The sequence below is a fragment of the Phacochoerus africanus genome, chromosome 15, assembly GCF_016906955.1.
Source record: "Phacochoerus africanus isolate WHEZ1 chromosome 15, ROS_Pafr_v1, whole genome shotgun sequence".
NCBI lineage: Eukaryota > Metazoa > Chordata > Mammalia > Artiodactyla > Suidae > Phacochoerus > Phacochoerus africanus.
Genome location: NC_062558.1, coordinates 26,101,434 through 26,123,856, shown reverse-complemented (window position 1 = coordinate 26,123,856; position 22,423 = coordinate 26,101,434). Strand labels below are relative to the sequence as shown.

Sequence of the window (22,423 nt, the reverse complement as noted above, 5' to 3'; positions counted from 1 at the left end):
AGCAGATTCCATCCATTCACAGCACTTTTCTGAGGTGGCCTACATGCAAGAGTATGTGCTTGATTGGGTCTTGTCTTTTGTGCTGTTCCTGCAGGTTTGCTATTAAAATACGGTAAACTAGAGTTCCCGTCGTGGCACAGTGGAAACGAATCTGACTAGGAACCATGAGGTTGCAGGTTCTATCCCTGGCCTCACTCAGTAGGTTAAGGATCCAGCCTTACCGTGAGCTGTGGTGTAGGTCGCAGATATGGCTCAGGTCTGGCATTGCTGTGGCACAAGCCAGCAGCTACAGCTCCGATTAGACCCCTAGCCTGGGAACCTCCATGTGCCTCGGGTATGGCCCCAAAACAAAGACAAAAGACAAAAATAAATTTAAAAAAATACAGTGAACCATAAAAAAATTGGGAATAACAAATTTCCTTATGTATCCACATTTACCGTGTTAACCTTCATAGTGATGTGGTAGTAACTTCAGGGATGTCAGTGAGCTTTGTGTTACCAGCTCCTTGAGATGCCACTGCTAAGAGTCATTTGAAGGATTTGGGGTTCAGCACATGTGCCTGTAAACACACACACACACACACACACACACACAGCATTTCCTTGCCAAACAAAACCAAAATGAAGTTTCTGTAAAACATAGTTATTTCAGTTCGCAAAATAAACTCTAAGGATGTCATCATATTCATTACATTCACTTGGTTTGTCATTCTTATACCTACTGGTAGAGTGCGAATGAGAAGAGAAATTGAATCTGCTTTCACTTCTAAGCTCATCTTCAGTAACAGGATGAGCCGGCAGACACTGTATGAGTAAAATGGGTTCACACCCTCACCTGCCTCTATCTTGAAGATGGGTTTAGAATTCTGTGTCACGCTTGCATAAATTTGAGACTATTTGCTCAGTTATTTTAAAATTGTATTCATTGTTAATAAAACCAGTGGAGGGATGGTGCAGGCAAAACCAGTCCACTGGTTGTTGTGTTGAAGTTTGCAGTTGGATGAACTAGATGTCATAAAATATATGCTGCAGCTTCCTAAGTAGGCTTATACAAACTCTGTGAAAAGTATCCCTGAAGTTTCCCTTGGTACTGACATGAGTACATTTACCCAAGAAGTGGTCATTGTGTGCCAAGAGTTGTTAGAGTATGGTTTCCGGTTCAGAAACAAGTTCTATTCCTCTGTGGATACAGTGGTTACCTTCATGTGTCCAGATGGCTTTCTTCTGCTGAGATGTCTGGCAGTGTCATTGGGAAAGTATACATTTGAGATTAGGTGTATAGGTATTTTTGTATTTGTGGTGCAATCTGCAGCTCTCTTGCTCTTTCTATTTTTTATTTTTATTTTTATTCTTTTTGTCTTTTTGCCTTTTCTAGGGCTGCTCCCAAGGCATATGGAGGTTCCCAAGGCTAGGGATCTCATTGGAGCTGTAGCTGCCAGCCTACACCACAGCCACAGCAATACCAGATCTGAACCATGTCTGTGACCTACACCACAGCTCACGGCAATGCCAGATCCTTAACCCACTGAGCAAGGCAAGGGATTGAACCTGCAACCTCTTGGTTCCTAGTCAGATTCGTTAACCACTGTGCCACAACGGGAACTCCTCTCTTACTCTTTCTAGAAGAGTTTTGTTGTTGTTGTTGTTTGGTGGGCTGGTTGGTTTTGATTTGTAGGGCTGCACCTTTGGAATAGTGAAGTTCCCAGGCTAGGGGTCCAATTGGAGCCGTGTCTGTGACCTACACCACAGCAATGTCAGATCCTTAACCACCGAGCAAGGCCCAGGATCAAACCTGCATCCTCATGCATCCTAGCTGGGTTCATAGACCACTGAGTCCCAAGGCGATCTCCCTTTAGAAGGGTTTTGATTTTTTTCTTTTGCTAGGCAATCCTCTTGAGACTTCCATTCATTTCTGGCTTTTCCTGAAATTCATCTTTGTCTCTCTTCAGGTCGATCCAGTGTTCACAAGGGAAGTCAAAGCCAAAGTCAAGAGGTAAGTACAGGGAGTGAACCAGCATTTTGCAGGAGAGGTGGTCTAGTGTGACCTATAAATGATCCCAGTTCCCAGCACTGAGTGTCCCAGGCTCTGTTCCCGGAGCTCAGTTCCTCCTTTAATCACCTGATGATCCTGTGAGATCCTCGGTGCTATTGCCTTCCCCTTGCACAGTCCTGGGAACAGAGGCCTTTCCCTGGGCAGTGGCAACCCCGACACTCGTGCAGCCTCTCTAGTTCAGGGAAGTGCCCAGGAAACCCGTTGTCATGTCAGGTTATAATCATCACTGATCGTGTTGGCCAAAACTGAAAAGACTTAAACTATCTGCCAGCAAGGGTGAAAATCGCTGCCAGCCCCTTGGAAAGCAATTTGTCAGGGTATTTGTTATCTGTTGCCTTTGTCGTCCAGCCAGAGACTCACCAAAGCTGGCTTACACACACAGGGCCTTAACTGCTCACTAAAAAAAAATAAATAGGAGTTCCCATCGTGGCTCAGTGGAAATGAATCCGACTAGGAACCATGAGGTTGCAGGTTCCATCCCTGGCCTCCTTCAATGGGTTAAGGATCCGGTGTTGCCATGAACTGTGGTGTGGGTCACAGACGCGGCTCGGATCTGGCATTGCTGTAGCTCTGGCATAGGCCGGCAGCAACAGCTCTGATTAGACCCCTGGCCTGGGAACCTCCATGTGCCGTGGGTGCGGCCTTAAGGAAAAAAAAAAAATCTGAAGGGGAGTTCCTGTTATGGCTCAGCAGGTTACAAACCTGACTAGTATCCATGAGGATGTGGGATCAATCCCTGGCCTCGCTCCATGAGTTAAGGATCCCCTGTTGCTGTGAGCTATGGTGTAGGCCAGCAGCTGCAGCTCCAATTCAACCCCTAGTCTGGAAGCTTCCATATGCTGCAAGTGCAGCCCTAAAAAGCCAAAAAAAGACAAAGAAAAAGAAAAATCAAGAGACTGGGAGAGAGGCTGGGGGACAGGGAAGAATGACTTTATTGTTGGGTGAAAAAAATAAAACAAGACAAAACCTCTGTGACCAAGTGTTGGGCACATGGGTATCGGTTGAATTATTCTCTCGATATTACTATTTCCATTTCCAAAGTGATGCCTTTGCCTCTATTTTACATCTATAATTCTCTCTTGTAGTATCTTTTAAAAAGTATTTGAAAGAAGGTTGAGTTATTAGAAAAGATTTGTTTCTAAATCAGATGGAGAAAAATGGTGAGAGCCATATCTCTGACTTCCAGTGTCTGAGAAATCTGTGTCTTCTTTGTCAGATGGATTCGGAATGAAAGCAAGCTTGTGAATAGGCCTCCTCCCTCTCTTATCATGGAGGAAATAGAATAGATTCCCAGCCTTGTAAGGTTTTCTGTATTGAACCCTTTATCTTGAGTTCCTGTTGTGGCTTGGTGGTCGATGAACCCGACTAGTATCCATGAGGTGGGTTCGATCCCTGGCCTCGCTCAGTGGGTAAAGGATCCAGCGTTGCTGTGAGCTGTGGTGTAGGTCACAGAAATGGCTTGGATCTGGTGTTGCCATGGCTGTGGTGCAGGCCAGCACCTGCAGCTCTGATTTGACCCCTAGCCTGGGAACCTCCATATACCTTGAGTGCAGCCCTAAAAAGACAAAAAGACCAAAAAAGACCAAAACAAAACCCTGAGCCACAGCAGTGACAAATGCCAGATCCTTAACCTGCTGAGCCACCAGGGAACTCTCAATAATGCTTCTTATTTTTCTTTCACAGCCGCATCTTCAGCATATGGAAGTTCCTGGGGCAGGGGTCAAATCAGAGCTGCAGCTGCCAGTGTATGCCACAGCCACAGCAACACAGGATCTAAGCCGCATCTGTGACCTATGCTGCAGCTTTCAGCAACGCCAGATCCTTAACCCACTGAGTGAAGCCAGGGATCAAACTCGAATGGACACTACATTGGGTCCTTAACCTACTGAGCCACAATGGGAACGCTTTCCTATTTGATCCAGAATGTTTCTCCAAATTTGTCTTTCCTTCCCCCAGCCCCTGCTCCCCATAAGATCCCCAGCCATGGACACGCTGCTCTGTGTCGTTTCAGGACTCCTGGAGTCCGACTGATTGGGGAGATGGCCCAGGAAGATCTCCACGCTGTTGTGAAGAACTGCTTTGCGGTGGTCAACAGCTCCGTGTCTGAAGGCATGTCAGCCGCAATCCTGGAGGTAGTGATGGAACTCTTGTCCTGAAAAGTGGAAATAGGAACTTGCCTGTCACCCCCTTTTTTATTTATGGAGGGGACCTCCTCCAGGCTCAGAGAGCTTTCTTCAGTTCAACAATTGCGCTTTTTTTTTTTCTTTTTTGGGCCACCCTGCAGTGTATGAAGTTCCCGGGCTGGGGATCAGATCCAAGCCACAGCTGTGACCTATGCTGCTGCCATGGCAACACTGGAGCCTTAACCCACTGTTCCTGTGCTGGGTGGGGGATCGAACCTGTGTCCCAGTGCTCCAGAGATACCGCTAATCCCATTGCACCACTGTGGGAACTCCCCAAAGTAGTTTTGAAGTTCTATTTGTGACTTCAAAATGCTCTTTTCTTTCTCATTGCCATTTCTCCTTGCCTGCTACAAAATGGAATAAAGCTAGAATTGCGTTGCCTCACTGACCCACCAAGTAGCTTCTGTGGAGAGGTGGCTGAGGCTATGGAAGTTCGGGACATAGGATGAAGGTATGTTTTGTAGGAAGCCTCCTTTAGTCTCAGTGTCTCCTCCCTCTTTTCATCATGTCTAGGATCCCAGAATTTAGGGGATAAGGAAGGGCTGGGAGTTCCCTGGTGGCTCAGCTAGTTAAGGATCTGGCATTATCACTGCTGCGGCTTGGGTTCGATACCTGGGGACTTCCATATGCTGCGGGTATGGCAAAAAAAAAAAAAAAAATGAAGAAGAGAAGGAAGCCTTTGGCCGTTGATCTTCCAAGTCTTTGAAGCACATTTCACATCCCCTTTCTCACAACACTAGGGTCTTACTTCCGGGTCTAGTTAGAGCAATGCTATTATTTTAGCCTAAGTGTTTGCAATATCCATTTATTCCTTTGGACACTAGTTCAATTTACTGGCCAAAGGTACAATTTGTGAGCCTCAGTATTTTGGAGATTGCGGTCAATGAAGCAGGAAAAAAAATAATCCTCCCTGGATTTCCTGTTGTGGCTCAGTGGTAATGAACCTGAATAGCATCCATGAGGACTCGGATTCAATCCCTGGCCCCACTCACTGGGTTAAGGATCCAGCATTGCCGTGAGCTGTGGTGTAGGGTCACAGACGTGGCTCAGATCTGGTGTTGCTGTGGCTGTGATATAGGCCAGCAGCTGCAGCTCCCATTTGACCCCTAGCCTGGGAACATTCATACACCATGGGTGTGGCTCTAAAAAGACAAAAAAATTCTCCCTAAATTTAAGCATGACTGATGTCATATGCACGATATTTTCCATTACTGTGGCATCACTTAAAAAAGCAAACATGAGTTCCCTGGCAGCCTATCGGTTAAGGATCTGGTATGGTCACTGCTGTGGTACAGGTTCAATCCTTGGCCTGGGAACTCCTGCATGCCACAGGTGTGGCCCAGAAACAAACAAAAAATTTAAAGAAAAAAACAAACAAACAAAGAAAGCCAAAACCAAAACCAAAATAATATGGGCTGGGGAGTTCCCGTCGTGGCGCAGTGGTTAACGAATCCGACTAGGAACCACGAGGTTGCGGGTTCGGTCCCTGCCCTTGCTCAGTGGGTTAACGATCCGGCGTTGCCGTGAGCTGTGGTGTAGGTTGCAGACGCGGCTCGGATCCCGCGTTGCTGTGGCTCTGGCATAGGCCGGTGGCTATAGCTCCGATTCGACCCCTAGCCTGGGAACCTCCATATGCCGCGGGAGCGGCCCAAGAAATAGCAACAACAAAAAGACAAAAGACAAAAAAAAATATGGGCTGGGATAGAAGCTATATAGCTACGCCTGTAATTCCAGCTTTCAAAGCACAGAGCGTGGTATTCCTCTTTAGATATTCCTCTTTAGACAACTGTCAACAGCTCCATAGGTCTATGGCTGTTTAATGATTGGCTTTAATCTCCATTGTGGTTTAAAAATCAGCTTTCGACTGTAGTTGCTGGAGAGATGCATTTTGCTCTCTATATTAACTTTAAAAATGTACATCCCTGCAGCACTCATCCTCAAGCGGTTGCTGAATCGCTCCTTTGTATGTAAATACCTCCCCCCCACCCCCCCGCCCCCGACCACCACCGCTGCAACTTCTTAAGAAAAGGTAAAGTCAAATTCGGGGAATGATTTCTATAACCAGCACACACAGCGTTTCATTGCAGATGAAGTGCTGTCAAATCTCATTTACTTCAAAGGAAAGGCAGCTGTTAGCAATTCTGTCTGCCTTCAAATGTCGCCGCCGTGTTCCTTTTGAAAAACTCCAAACTAACCTTTGGGCTGAGGGTTTGGAATGAAAGTGAGTTTCGAGGAGTCATCAAGGGTGGATGTCTTTAGAGTCAATTCATATGACCAAAGTGGTTAATCATGGAATACGTGCCCGTCGCTTTTGAAGGAAGGACTCTTTTGACCTTTCAGAATTCGCTTTGTTTTGTCGTGGAAGCATGTCGGAATTGTAACTGAAAGTGCAACCTCTGTACACCGGACCAATGAAGTCTCAGAGACAGAGTTTTGGGGAAGAGAAAGAACAGCTTTCTTGCTCTGCCAGGCCAAGGAGGACTCAGCAGGCTAATGCCTTAAACCCATGTCCTGTTCTGAGAGCGCAGATAGCAAGGGGTTTTATAGGTTTAGCTCAGAGACAGATTATTGATGAAGGTGTCTATACGATTCTTCAGCTGTAGGTCATTTCAGAGTCGTCAAATCCAGCATCAGTTGGTCTAGTGATGGTTTCTGGTTGTCTTCGGGGTGATGGTTCCTTGACCTTCTCTCTGGAATGAAGATGGCTTAAGGGGAAGGGGTGTTAGGGAGTGTTTCAATGACAAAAGAAAATGCTAGATTCAATGTACCTCTAACTGGAAATTAACCATTAGTAAAAGAAAGCGATTAATCAAGGAGGAGATCTTTGTGAAAAGCCAGACACTAGGTGCAATGTAACTCTTAACTAGAAAGTAAATATTAGTAACAAGTTAGTGCTCTAAGGCAGGACACAACATCATGGAGACTGTTTCAACTAGGTTTTAGCTGTAGCAGTATTTCCTAATCCTTAACTCTTGAGTCAGCCTTTTGAGACTGCGGGGAGGCCTGGGAGCCTAAAGGAAAGGCCTTTTACTTCAGAACATAAAGATATAGGGTCTGGTACACGGTGCGGGGAGGGAGCTGGGGGGAGGTGAAGTCTTTTTCAAGTTGCAGGACAGTCTTTGTGCAGCTAGGAGCTGTGCCCACAATGCCATGGGCCTCCCCGTCAGGAAACGCCCTAACCCCCATGGTGGGAGGTCTGAATGCACAGACCACTTGGAGCAACTGCATCCCCACCTGACAGGCAGTGATCGTGGTACTGGACACACCCTCAGTCAATGCCAGGAAAATGCAAGCAGACCTCTCTGCAAGGAAATCTGGACCCCAGAGGTTACAACCCAGGGTGTGCCTCCAAATTCCGTCTGAAGCTTGAAACATCAGTACAGGTGACCGAGCCCTTCAAAAATCCTCTTGCCTGTGTTGGTGAGGCTGCACCTCTGAAGGCTGTTCTGTGGTATAGACTAGGGGCCAACTATACTGGAAACCTGAAGATAGTGGACCAGCGATGAAGTTTTTCTTTTTTTTTTTAGGGCTGAACCTGTGGCATATGGAAGTTCCTGGGCTTGGGGTTGAATTGGAGCTGCAGCTGCACCCTACACCACAGCCATGGCAAGGCCAGATCCTTAACACACTGAATGACACCAGGGATCAAACCTGCATCTTCATGGACGCTAGTCAGGTTCTTGACCTGCTGAGCCACAATGGGGACTCTGGCAAAGGTTTTTAAAAAGGTTGAATATGACATTTCCATCCCCCTGATGAAAGGTTGCAAAGCTCACTGAGAGCCACAGGAATCCATGGACTGCAGACTCAGCCGGGGCTTAGCTCTGATGCCTCCTCTTCAGAGTCCCAAAGCCGGCCCCTGATCCCAGCTCTGAGTGCCTCTCTGCCCCAAGTGCCTCCCCCACTGACACCCCCATTCCTTGTTCACGACCAGCAGGAGTTCAGGGGAATTCAGAGGGTGCGGCTCCAAACAGTCTCACCCAAGACCTCAGCCAGGACCAGCTTCCCAGTGCCATTGTGTTCTGGGGCTCTGTCTTTCTTGAAGACACAGTTTGTTTTGAAAGAGGTGATTTCACACCTGAAGAAACGGAGCTGAGAATCAACCATGCGATTCCTGAATGCCGTGTCTTGGCTGTATGAAAATAGCATTTTTGGGTCCTTATTCTTAAGATGACTCTTTTCTGTTTTCTTTGTTCTCATTTCTTTGTCTTTTATTGAGGTACAGTTGATTTACAATGTTGTGTTAGTTTCCGGTGTGTAGCAAATTAACAACAATGGAAGGTCCTGCTCTTTGACCTATGAGATGGGAGCAGGAAAATCACAACTTGGAGATGTTCTGTGACCATGAAACGCCGACATGAGAACCCGTCCTGTCTTGGAAAGGCAGCTGTGCAGCTGAGATTGAGCAGGAGGGCTCCAGTCCCAGGGGCGAGCCAGCTCCTCTACTTTCTCTGATGGTGGGGACAGAATAATCTTGGGGGGGGGGGGTAAGGAGGAGGGGTGTCCACACTCCCCTAACCTTATCTAAGACCCGGATCTCAAACTCAACATGCACTGGGGAAGATGGAGGTGACACAGAACCAGGGAACCAGGTGAGCTCACCAAGAAAACTGCTAATGATAAGATGGCCAGCGTGGACCACTGACTTAACATGTCATGGTCCATGCACTCAAGTTGGAAAAAGAATTTTGCAGCACAGCCACATGAAGAGAAGGAAAAGTTGATTGAGATGAGAGATGTTGCTGGTGCAGTGGGACAACTTCTTGATAATCAGGGAGAGCCAACCCTCAAGAGAAAGAAGTTTATTGACATGAGAGATTGTGCTGGCACAGTGGAACAACCTCCTGCTGATGAGGGAGAGCCTATACCGAGCATGTGGTCCTGTCTGTTTTTATAGCCCAGAGGAGAGGTCTCAGGATATACCTGCTGACCTACTGATCGGTTAAGGAAAGAGGGGTCTTAATGGTACACTTGCTGGTTGGTTGGAGGCATATGAGGGCCCTGCAGGGGCGAGGCAAGGAGTGGGCCACATGCCTTTCCTAGTAGGGACAGGAAGGAGCAGGCCAGGTTGCTCAAGGTCGGGGAGGGGGCATTACAGTAAGACGGGTGGGGTGATAAGGGTCTGGTCATTCTTGTCTCGGCCAGAGGCTTTGCGTTCTATCTCCTTGAGGGGGCCTTGAAGTCCCACATTACAATTTATTGATGTCCAGGTGTTTCTAGAACATTTACTCCACACGTATTGATGGAACACCTGCTGTGTGTCACGCACATGGCTCTTGGCACTTGGTCATTGGTGGCATCCATGCCATGTGAAACCTTGAGTGTCACAAAGCTCCCCGTTGTAGTGGCTGAGACTGGGTAATTTTACATGTCTGAGAACTCAGTGTCACCTATTTCTTTTTCTTTTTTTTTTGTCTTTTCTGGGGCCGTGCCCACAGCATATGGAGGTTCCCAGGCTAGGGGTATAATTGGAGCTGTAGCCACCGGCCTACACCACAGCCACAGCAATACCAGATCTGAGCCATGTCTGTGACCTACACCACAGCTCATGGCAACGGCAGATCCTTAACCCACTGAGTGAGGCCAGGGACTGACCCCGCAACCTCATAGTTCCTAGTTGGATTCGTTAACCACTGAGCCATGATGGGAACTCAAATGTCACCCCTTTTGTATGAATTGAAATTAGTACCATCTGCAGAATCATAGCACCTAGAACAATCCTTGTACAGAGCAAGAGCCGGATGATTGGTTTGCTGATAATGCCCCTCAGAGCTGCCTCCGGACACCAGACTATGACCCGCTGAAGACACCTGTCACATAAAAGCTGGGTTGGCCCCTGTGAAAGTAACCACAGGAGATTCGGTGTAGGGAGTAGAAGTAGACGTCAGAAGAGCTGGCCTAATGCTCAACTTTTCTAGGCCTTGCTCCCCCAAACTGAGAAGAGGGCCAGAAAAATGCCCCCTTCCTGGCAGGTGAGGTCAACCTTGCCTGCCCTGCTTTGCGGTATCTTTTTTTCAGCAACACCAGATCCTTAACCCACTGAGTGAGGCCAGGGATTGAACCTGAGTCCTCATGGATACTAGTTGAGTTCATTACTGATGAGCTGCAATGGGAACTCCTGGAGCATCTTTTTGAGGCCTCAATCCCAGGTCGTGCTATGGGGCACCCTGTGCTGGCTGATCCCAGCCCCTTGGGACTAGAGAGACTGCTTAGTAAATAATCAGAATGATTAACCGTGTTGCTCCTTGCTGTTCTATGCCTGTCAAAGGGGTGTGTGTGGTCCCAGTGGCATTCGTACAGCTAGTGCTGGAAGCACATTACTCATCAGGGAAGGTAATGACAGTAATTAAAAAGGCAGGGAGTTCCCGTTGTGGCTTGGGGTTAAGAACCCAGCATAGTATCTTGCTCAGTGGGTTTAGGATCCTGTATTGCTTCAAGCTGTATCGTAGGTCGCAGATGTGTCTCAGATCTGGTGTTGCTGTGGCTGTGGTGTAGGTTGAAGCTGCAGCTCCAGTTATACCCCTATCCTGGGAACTTCCATATGTGGCCATAAAAACAAAATCAAAAAGCCAAAAATGTATACTCTGCCATGGAAGAAGAGTCAACCAAACACTTTGAGAGAGGGATTCTTTGTTATGTTGCAGTAGCAATGTCAGACAGACCATTACAGTATATAGTTTTCCAGGACTTGCAAATATAATCAATCATTAAAATTCAGTATGTAGTTGCAAAATCTGGGGTTTGGATTGCGGTATCATTTTCAGCAAGCTCTTTGGGTATTTTTGTGTGGTGCCAGAGGTCCATTTAACATAAGAAGTTTGGAGTTCCCTGGTGGCTCATTAACATAAGTTTGGGAGTTCCCATTGTAGTTCAGTGGGTTAAGAACCCATCACAGTGTCTGTGAGGATGCAGGTTTGATCCCCAGCCTCACCCAGTAGGTTAAGGATCCAGCATTACCACAAGCTGCAGCATAGGTTGCAGATGCAACTCGGATCTGTCAAAGGGGTGTGTGTGGTCCTGGTGGCATTCGTACAGCTAGTGCTGGAAGCACATTACTCATCAGGGAAGGTGTGGCTGTGGTATAGGCCAGCAGCTGACATGATCTCTAACGCAGAAATTTCTATATGCCACAGGTGCAGCCATAAAAAAAAAAATCATTAGAAGTTTGGAGTTCCCTGGTGGCTCAGTGGGTTAAGGAATTGGCATTGTCACTGCTGTGGCTTGAGTCACTAACGTGATGTGGGTTCAATCCCTGGCCCGGAACAGCCAAAAATCCGCCTCCCCCAAACTCCAGAACTATTCTCCCGGACATTGACTTATCCCACCACAGAAGCTCTTAAAATGACTGCCCACCTGTCTCCTTCCTTCTGTACACCCTTTTAGGCAATGGATTTGGAAGTCCCCGTGTTGGCGAGGAACATCCCGGGGAACGCCGCAGTGGTGACGCACGAAGTTACAGGATTGTTGTTTTCCGACCCTCAGGTAAAGGAGAGTGATATCCGTGTTCAGCTGGTCTGAGTTATTTTCTTCTGCATGTCCTTCGGAGTCTGTGACCTGCCTCTTTGTGATTAGCTCTTGGGGTTCCCTTTATAATCAGTAGATACCTGTGTGAAGCATGCTTGTCACAGGGGCAGCCGCCCGGATGTGTGACCCAAAGAAACCTGGGCACGTCCAAGAAACCAGAGGCCTGGGTTCTGTTTCTGATGCCACTGGCGGTGATTATCATGACCTTGACCTTGAGCAAGTCACTTCCCCTTTGAGATGCTTGGCTTTCTGGTTTCGGAATGCGGGTACTCTTCAGATACAATCCTGCACTTCTAGAACACCTGCTGGTGTTCAGAAGACTGTCACATGTCTGATCCTTTGTGGTCCCCTCGAAACAACATACCGAAGAGGCAGAGTAGTTGAGTGTACTTGAAATTAAATAAAGGTCAGTGCAGTTGACAGTGGGCACAGCTGGTGGAGCTGTGTCACCTGGGGCACATGTGTGTGAAGGGATCCTGGTCACAAAGTGCTGAGGGTCCAAGGATGTGCCTGTCCTTGAACCTTGGGACCCTGTGCAGGGTGTGTGGCCTTGGCCTGAGTCTCCAAGCTCTATTTTCTCCTCTGGACCCATGAAGGGAATTATAACTCTGATCTTAGAGGAGAGACGTGGGTGGAAGGAGCTGATATGCAGGGCTGAGCAGTGGGCACAGCGATGGTCAGGGCCCTGGGTACCCATTATCACCAAAAGGAGAAGTGTTGCTGCTGCCTATGGCTTGTTTTAGGCGGCAGCAATAAAGAATCTTAAGGAGTTCCCTGGTGGCTCAGCAGGTTAAGGATCTGGCATTGTCACTGCTATGGCTCAGGTTGACCCCTGGCCCAGGAACTTCCACATGCCTTGGGTATGGCCAAAAAAAAATAAAAATGAAAAAAAAAATAAAAACAAAATTTTGGGAGTTTCCATCATGGCTCAGTGGTTAAAGAATCCGACTAGGAACCATGAGGTTTTGGGTTTGATCCCTGGCCTTGCTCAGTGGGTTAAGGATCCGGCGTTGCCATGAGCTGTGGTGTAGGTTGCAGATGCAGCTTGGATCCTGCATGGCTGTGGCTGTGGTGTAGGCCGGTGGCTACAACTCCGATTAGACTCCTAGCCTGGGAACCTCCACATGCTGTGGGAGCGGCACTAGGAAAGGCAAAAAGACAAGAAAAAAAATTTTTTTTTCCATCCTTTGTTTTTTAAGTTTTTTTTTGGTCTTTTTGCCATTTCTTGGGCTGCTCCTGTGGCATATGGAGATTCCCAGGCTAGGGGTCTAATCGGAGCTGTAGCCACCGGCCTACACCAGAGCCACAGCAATGCAGGATCCGAGCCGCATCTGCGACCTACACCACAGCTCACGGCAACGCAGGATCGTTAACCCACTGAGCAAGGGCAGGGACCGAACCTGCAACCTCATGGTTCCTAGTCAGATTCATTAACCACTGTGCCACAACGGGAACTCCATGTTCTTTTAAGTCTTTAGATTTAAAAATTAGGTTCTAGGATTTCCCTTGTGGTGCAGCAGGTTAAGGATCCCAAGTCATTACTGCTGTGGCTCAGGTTCGATCCCTGGATGGGAAGCTTCCACAAGCCGCCAGTGTGGCCAAAAAGTAAATAAGTACAAATGGGGTTCTACTCACCATCATCTTTATTAAGGCACATGCACATGCTGAAATGCAGGGTTTATACTTACAAGCTGCGGTCAACTCAAATATTTGAAATGTCCATGTCTCACATTTCCTCTGGCAGGTGTTTCATCCCAGACTTTCTCCCTGTCCCTTAGTGTAAATTATGGGTCACCTCCTTTGACTGCCTGCCTATCCCAGAGTCAACACAAGCAAGATGGGAGTCAGCTTCACTGGACAGGGGTGGGAGGGGGAATGGATTGAAGGAGTCAGGCTGTGCTACCTACAAGGTCCTGTGTGGTTGCCTTTCTTTAAATACTAACATCTAAAAGCCAAAACAATACCAGGGCACCACGTACATGGTTGTTCCTTGCTGATACTCCAGACAAAGGTGTATTGCTTTTTACCATGTTCCACGTCTCTCAAAATCAACACCAGCCAAGCTACAGGTCATAGAATATGGTTTCCACGCGGGCAAAGAGATTTTATTCTCATCTCCCCAAACACAATGTCTATTTATTTTATAGCTCAATTTCAGAGCACTACAATTTTATCACTGAGTGTCTGTATAGCCATCACTTATAAATTGGTATATCAGCCCCACACTGGAATGAGAGCCGTTTGGCTCCCCTGATTTCATTGCATGTTTCTTGTAAGATATTCCTTTTAATATTTGCAAATAACTCTCCTATCTCTGACACATCCAAGTCATCTCTGCCGATTGCCGGCTTCTTATGAAGGTATCAGACACAGCCTCGCAGCTCCCACAAAGTTAAGGTGTGGGTTTATTTTGATTCCAAGGCTTTAACATTAGTTTTACAAAGAATGTTAAAAAAATAGAACACTCTTAGTTTCTTGGGAGCAGGAGTGGCGGGGAGGGTGCATTTTCGACACACTTTGAGAAAGTGCGCTAGACACGGATATCACACATGGCTTTGTTTTATAGTCGTGATCAGACTCAATCTAGCACAGAGTTGGAGCTGTTGCTTCAAAAACAAATATGCAGTTTAGATAAGTCATTGAGTGGGCTTACAGTCGTCTGGCTCTGGAGCTCAGGTGAAATTACCACTGGTTGTTTTCCAGCGTTTGCAAGATTTATTTCAAATGTATATTCAAATATGTAATTGGAGTGGCATCTCATTTATTAAGAAGGGACTTCCATGCCAGGATGTAATATAGATAGATTCATAGATAGATCTATAGATAGATAGATAGATAGATAGATAGATAGATAGATAGATAGATAGATACATACATACATACATACATACATACATACATACATTGATTAGATAGATGAATAGATGGATGGATGGATAGATTGATGGGTGGGTGGATGGATAGGTGCATGGACAGATGGATTGATAGGTAGATAGATATTCATACATACATACATACATACATACATACATAGGTTAGATAGATACATGGTTGGATGGATGGATAGATGGATTGAATGATAGATACATGGATACATAGATTAGATCCATAGATATAAATGTGGATTTCTATATGTCTGTATCTGTATCTATCTATATAATGTATATGTAACTTTTTTTTAACCACAAATGCTGTTCACATCCTTCTAAATCAGTAGTCAGTAGTTCTGCTCGCTTGCTTTTTAAAAAATTTTATGGCCATACCCAAGTCATATGGACATTCCAGGTCAGGGATTGAATCTGAGCCACAGCTGTGGCAACATGGGATCCTTTTACCCACTGCACTGGGCCAGGGATAAAACCTGCACCTCCATAGCGACTTAAGCCACTTTAGTAGGGTACCTAACCCACTGCACCACAGTGGGAACGCCCTGCTTTCATTTTTATTCCCTTATTGAGACAATACAAGGTAGACTGTACATTTCACACCCGCCCTCTCATTTCCTTTCCAAAATGGAAAATGAGTTTTACATAGGTTTTGCCTAAAGGCTATGAATGGTTGTCAAAGTGCCTCCTTTATCCCTTTGTTTCTTTTGCGGACCTGTCTCTAAAACAAAACCGATGGTGCAGCAGACATGTGACTTTCCCCTGCAAACATAGCCTTTTCTCATATTCTTTGATCCTCAGCATTGGGCGGTGTTTTCTGACCACCAGGGCCCTGGGCTCCTGCTCTCCCCTTCCTGGTCCTCAGGCTGCACAGGGAGTGTTCCTGGTGCTCACTTAGTTAGGGCATCACATCCATCGCCTTTCAGGGTGGAGGATGCTGCGGGCATGTGGGGTGCCTGGAGGGCAAGCTCGCCTCCCTTTGGCCAGTCTGTTAGGGATCTGCAGCAGGTTCTGTGTGCAAACCAAGCCTCCCAAAGTCCCTGCACCAGCACATGTCTGGCCTCTGAAGGTAAAAGATGATACATCAGCTGTTGCAACCTTCATATGCTAATCAGTGTAGATGGCAGAAGCAAGGTCTTTAGGGAAGAGGTGCATGACAGGCAAACATGAGCGAGGATCAAGTGGAGGGAATAGAAAAGGAGGAGCCCATTTGAACGTGGCTTGTGCTGGGCCAGGTGGTAGAAGCAATGGTGAAGGAGGGAGGGGGTGAACCGCGCATTCAGGAGGCCATGCGCCCTCAGGAAGGAGGTGGCCCTGCTTAGCGCCCCCTGCAGGAACTGCGCATTCCCTCCAAGATCTGAGAGCAGCCCCCAACCTCACTGTAGCCAGGAAGAGAAAGGTGATCTTGGTCCCATGACCACAAGGAACTAGATTTTGGCACCAACCCCATGTGCACTTAAAAAAGGGCCCCGAGCCCATCTTGTAAGATGCTAGTCTGAGGAACCAGCTCAACCAAGCCTGGGGTTCTGACTTATAGAGACCAGGAGACGATAAACACATGTGTACCCCAAATGTACTCTTAAGTGCGTGGTGGTTTGCTCTGCCCCAAGAGGGAGCTAGGACTAGGAGGAAGGCAAGAGAAGATTTTTTTTTTTTTTTGTCTTTTTAGGGCCAGGCATATGGAAGTTCCCAGGGGTCAAATCAGAGCGACAGCTGTCGGCCTACGCCACAGCCACAGCAATGCCAGATCTGAGCTGTGTCTACGACCTACACCAGAGCTCACGGCAATGCTGGATCCTTAACCCACTGAGTGAGGCCAGGGATTAAACCCACATCCTTGTGGATACTAGTCGGGTACGTGACCCTCTGAGCCACAGTGGGAACTCTCCAAGGGAAGATATTAAGGGGAGCCAGTGGAGCTTCTGCAGAGGATGGAGATTTGCAGGTTTTTTTTTTTTTAACTTAGTTTTATTGGGATAGAGTTGACTGGGGATGTTGTATTAATTTCAGGTGTACAGCAAAGTGGGTCAGTCATACGTATACATACATCCTCTCTTTTTTCCCATATAGGCTATTCCAAACTATTGAGTAGATTTTCCTGGGCTCTACAATAGGTTCTCATGAATCATCTGTTTTCTACAGTAGTGTGTATATGTTATTTCCACCCTCCCAATTCTTCGCTCCCCAACCCTGAGCTTTTCAGCTCTGGCAGAGGCAGGCTGTCTAGAAAGAGAATGGTTTTGGGTAACTGATGCATCCCATTTGAGATGATGGACGGCATCCAAGGGGATGCCGTGGGGTCTTGCTGGATCTTACATGTGTCTCTTTTCCCGAAATCCCTGCTCTTGTGTTTCACTCTTTTGGGAGCAGCTGGAAAGATGAATCCACGGTGCAGTTTGGTGGGGGGAGCAAGAGACATATATAGCCAACTGCTAAGCACAGGGAGGGACTGGTGATGCCCCTGCTGAGATGTTCCAGTGGAAAGCCCAAGCTTTCACAATAGTCACCAAGCTGGCCTGACCCAGCCCCTGCCTCCCACTCAGTAGACCCTCTCTGTTTCTCCATCTGAAGTGTCTTCCTGGGCTCTTCCTCGGGCTGGATGCTTCTCCTTGGGTCGGTCTCGGTTTGGTGGCTCCTGCTCCATGAGACCTTCCTGATCCCTGTGGAAGATCAGGGAGAAAAAAATCCACGTTTTTCCCTTTTAGTTCCTCCATGGCTTTGATCGCTGTGCCGCTTTGACACACTCAGATGCTTAGACCTGTACTTGTTCCTTCATGGCCGCCTTTCTTCCCCACCCAGTCCCGCCTACATCCCGCTAAAGCGCAGGTCCACACAGGCATTGTCTTAAGGTGTAAATTCAAGATGCCTCCTCTTCAGGATTCTGTGTTCCACATCCCACTGCTCTAGCACCCAGAACAGTACCGGGTGCCAAGTGTTTTTTGGCAGATGAACCCAGCCCAGGGAGCTCCCACTGTGGCTCAGTGGGTTAAGGACCCAGTGTTGTCTCTGTGAGGATGCAGGTTGGAGGATCTGGCATTTGCCCTAAGCTGTGGTGTAGGTCGCAGATGTGGATCAGATCGGGCGTTGCTGTGGCTGTGGTGTATACCAGCAGCTGCAGTTCCGATTCAACCCCTAGCCTGGGAACTCCCCTATGCCACAGGTGTGCCCTAAAAAAACAAACAAACAAAAAAAGAGACTATGTCATTTTAAAATGTTGATAGTGTTTTAATGTTCGGAAGAAGCGAAGAAGGTTGGAGAATGCTGAGCCTCCAAACTTCTGTTCTGGCAGAGCTGTGCTTAGATCTTGAGTTTTACCCTTGATCATCTGAGTCTTCCTGGGCATGTTTTTCCTTCTTCTGCTCATTCCTTCATCCATGGGGTGGAGAAGGTGATGCTCCCCTTTGGGCAATAACAGCAAGGGCGTGGGGCGGAGTCTCATCCTTGGCCTTGCAGCTGACACTCGGCCTCTGTCCACCAGGGCCAAATAGAAATCTGGAGACAGAGTTTTGGGTAAAAGAGAAAGAAATGGCTTTTATTGCTTTGCCAGGCAAAGGAGGCCATAGCAGCCTAGTGCCTTAAAGACTGTGCCCTCCCTTGGGAAGAACTTCAGGGAGTTTTATAGTAAAAAGGAGAAAAACGAGGTTCAGGATAAGAATCAGAGTTGAGAGCAAATATGCTTTCTTCTTTCTTTGGGGGAATATTAGTTATCCAGGTTGGGGGTCACAAGCGTGGTCTCCCGTTGTGAAGCAGAAGTTCCCGTTGTGGCTCCTGACTGGTATCCATGAGGATGCAGGTCCAATCTTTGGCCTTGCTCAGTCGGTTAAGGATTGTCAATGCCATAAGCTGTGGCATAGGTCGCAGATGGGGCTTGGATCCCGCAATGCTGAAGTTGCAGTGTGTCAGCCCCTAGCCTGGGAACTTCTATGCGCTGTAGGTATGGCCCTAAAAAAACAAAACCAAAAAAAATGACAAAAAAAAGAACCCAACTTGCAAAAAGGACATAATGATCAGTGATTAGGGCATCTAGGAAAGTCCCTGAAAAAAACATCTTGTGCTTATAATCTTTGACTCACAGGCAGTTGTGCTCAGGGGCTTAATCTGTAGCTCATGGCTGATTGTGTTTAGGGTTCAGTTAAGCCAGAGAGAAGCACAAGGAGGGACCCTAAGCTATTCAGTTTTGAACTAGTCATTTCTAATAGAAGCGTCAAGAATGTGAGTTTTCTCTTAGGTGTAGGACGGGCCTGCCTCAGCCTCAGGGGAAAGCTGCAATGACACAGAATCATATTCTGTCCCTTAGGTGCCGGACAGTCTGCCAAGCTCCTAGGTCTAAGCCCTGGAATCACCATCAGTACAGTGAAACATTCTCCTTGTGGCATTTGGCCAACGTTATGCAAATATCATTTCTCTTCCCCCCTCCTTTTTATTTTATTAGTTAAAACCATTTTTAAACTTTTTAATCAAACATTTAGAATTCCCAGATGTTAAATGCACCTATGATGTGTAAGCCCCCAACTAGCCCCTCCAAAATGTAAATTCTCCAATTCAGGGACATCCAGGACTGATTGGATTTCCAGTTAAGCCCAAAGGAGACGCTGGTGTGAATTACATTGGAAGTGAGTCTTAAACATTTATTTGCATTGTTATTGGTAATTATGCTGGGATGTTGCTGCAAATGATGCAGACCTGTGATGAGGCGCGTGGCCGGTATTTGTTAGGGAACAGGCGAGAGATCTATGGGAGATACCATTTTCTAACAGCAACATTGAAAGAAAATAAAAAGAAACAGATGAAATTCACATTGGAGTTCCTGTTGTGGCTCAGTGGTTAATGAATCCAACTAGGAACCATGAGGTTGCGGGTTCGATCCCTGACCTTGCTCCGTGGGTTACGGATCTGGCGTTGCCGTGAGCTGTGGTGTAGGTTGCAGATGCAGCTCGGATCCCATGGTGCTGTGGCTGTGGTGTAGGCCGGTGGCTACAGCTCCGATTAGACCCCTACCCTGGGAACCTCCATATGCCCCAGGAGCAGCCCTAGAAAAGACAAAAAGACCAAAAAAAAAAAAAAAAGGAATCCATAACAATGATATATTTTATTTAGCTCTGTCTATCCAGATCCCGCCTGTATTTTACATACTAGCTCATCTCAATCTGGGGATTAAATTTATATCCAAATACTTGATTTGCATTGAGACTCTATACCCTTGGCTTTGCAATACCTGAATGGAGCACCAGTTTTAAAATTTAAATTTAAGTCCATTCAAATGAATAATTAAATACGAAGTTCCTGGCTCTCTGGCCACATTCAGTGCCCCGGGGTTGGAGTGGAGGGGAGTTGTTCTGGGGAAGGGAAGGGGGTGTGGGTCTGGGCAGGGCTGACACCCCAAGAGGGTCCCAGCCGGGCCTCCTCTTTGTGCTGGCACTGTGGTAGGGACCTTGATCATTTCTCATGGCAATCCTCCCAGGGAAACCTACGAAAGTGTTACCCTAACGATCCCAGAGAGGGTGAGGCCTTTGCGTGAGGAAGCTCAGCTGGAGGGGGCAGGGCAGGGACTTGAGCCCGCAGCTCTATTGCAGAGCCCGACTCTGTCTCTGTCTTTCCTTCTTTCTCCAACTCTGTTTTTCCCCCAAGAGCTTTTGCACACGACTCCCAGTGTGGCTGCCTCCGCCTCTGTGTCTCTCCTTCTCTGTCTGTCTCTGTCTCTCCCTTTCTCTCCGTCTCCCTCTCTCTGTCTTTGCGTGTGTCTCTCTTTTTTCTCCATCTGTCTCTGTGTCTGTCTCTCCCCCTCTGTCTCTGTGTCCTTCTTTCTCTGTCTCTGTTTCTTTTGTTTCTTTCTCTTTTCCTCTCTCTGTGTCTCTCTCTCTCTGTCCCTGTCTCTCCCTTTGTCTCTGTCTCTCCATCTGTATCTCCCCCTCTCTGTCTCTCTGTGTCTCTTTCTCTCCCCCTCTGTGTGTCTCCCCATCTTTCTCTCCCCCTCTCTGTGTCTCTGTCTTTCCTTCTGCCTCTATCTCTCCCTTTGTGTCTGTCTCTCCCTCTCTGTCTGTGTGTGTCTTTCTCTCTGTCTCTATCTACCCCTCTCTGTCCCTGTGTCTCTATCTCCCCTTCTGTATTTCTTCTATGTCTCCATCTGTTTCTGTGTCTCTCCCTCCCTCCCCTCCTCTCTTGTTTTGGGGAGAAGGGGACACTTCCCCAAGATCATCCCCTGGAAGGACTCTGCTCACCACTGTTTTGCTGGATCCCTGGGGAGAACGGACGTCTTCCTTAGGCCCAGTCCTGCTTGGCTTCATTGCCCGAGGCCTGGTCCCTGGGTCAGAATGATCCAGGTGCTGGGCGGTGGGAGGGGGAGACACCTAAGGTGGGCACAGTGCTGAGCAGCCTGGGAGCCTGGGTAAGGTGAGGACTTGGACAGAGCCACAAGATGGGGCTCACTGCTCAGGAAAGGCCAGACCAGGCCAGGGATGGACCACAAATCAGGGCTGTAGCATGAGGCCCGTCCCTGCTCTGGCTCCTGTGTTCCCAGGCCAGCAGGCTGCATCTGGAAGTCTCTTAAAACAGGACGAAGAGAGGACAGTTTTTCTTCCAATTGCAGATTCCTCAGCCACGTTCACAGGGCAGGAGACAGCGTCTCAGACTTGACCTTCTGGCCTGACCTCTTGGGCTGTGTTGCTTGTTCCCTGAACACCTGGCCGCACACCCACTCAGCCTGGGAACAAGCATGGTGTACTTTGTTGTTGTTTTTTTTTCTTGAAAGTGAGAATTTTTAATTACTTCAATTCTGTTCAGTTTAAGGGCTTGAACCATCCATAATGAATATGACAGAATAGATAGGTGCTTTAGGAGGGTTCATTGTATTTTGAAATCTATGCAACCTGAAATAGAATGTGAGGAGTTCCCATTGTGGCTCAGTGAGTTAAGAACCTGACGAGCATTCATGAGGATGCAGGTTCGATCCCTGGCCTTGCTCAGTGAGTTAAGGATCCAGTGTTGCCACAAGTTGTGGTGTAGGTCACAGATGCAGCTCCTATTCGACGCCTAGCCTAGGAACTTCCATATGCCACAAGTGTAGCCCTAAAGAAAGAAAGAAAGAGAATTTGATATTAAAAACCAACTGATTTTATTTTGGAGGCTTGCAATTAGGAGGGTGGCCTGAGTGACCCAGCCGGACCACACTGAAGGGACCCTCCCAACCCAGCACTGCTGGCCGATCCCCTGCCCATCACTCTGTGAGTCTGTCCCTCTTCCTGGCGGCCTGGGGGCAGCTGGTGGACTCTTCTGTTGACTAGATGTCTGGACAGCCAGTGAGGTCCCCAGCCTGCTCCAGAAACCAGCCCTGGAAGTGCATTTAATATCCTGAAGCTCAGAGCATAGAGATGTTGGTGACTTCTTAGCACTTGCAAAATTCGGGCAAGTGGCCTGTGCAAGATCCTTTGGGGTCTGTAGCTGCCAGGGTGATGCTATAGGAGAAGGTGTGGGACCTTCCTCCCTGGGGCCTCCTGCCTTCATCTGGGGAGGCACCACTCTTCTGGGCTCTGTCTCCAAAAGTAATGGAGTTCCTGCTGTGGTTTAAGAATCCAGTGTTGTCTCCGAGGTGGCTAGTGTTCGATTTCCGCCCTGGCACAGTGGGTTAAGGATCTGGCTTCACTGTAGGTCCTGTGACCTGAGCCACCGCAGTGACAACGTGGGATCCTTAACCACTAAGCCACCAGGGAACTCCAGATCCTTTCTGATGTTAGTCATCTCACCGTCTAGACCAGGATGAGTCAATTTCCCATCTTTTTTAT

At 47.6% G+C, this 22,423-nt stretch overlaps 1 protein-coding gene across 3 annotated transcripts in view; it reads left to right on the top strand.

Moving 5' to 3' along the window:
* The window catches only part of GLT1D1 (glycosyltransferase 1 domain containing 1), a 110,169-nt gene that overhangs the window by 76,174 nt on the left and 11,572 nt on the right, over positions 1-22,423 (top strand). For all 3 annotated transcript variants that reach the window (XM_047761164.1, XM_047761162.1, XM_047761163.1), the window contains 3 exons: positions 1,950-1,993; positions 4,065-4,185; positions 11,620-11,718. In XM_047761164.1, coding sequence (XP_047617120.1) covers positions 1,950-1,993; positions 4,065-4,185; positions 11,620-11,718 — 264 coding nt within the window. The remainder of the gene's footprint in view (positions 1-1,949; positions 1,994-4,064; positions 4,186-11,619; positions 11,719-22,423) is intronic.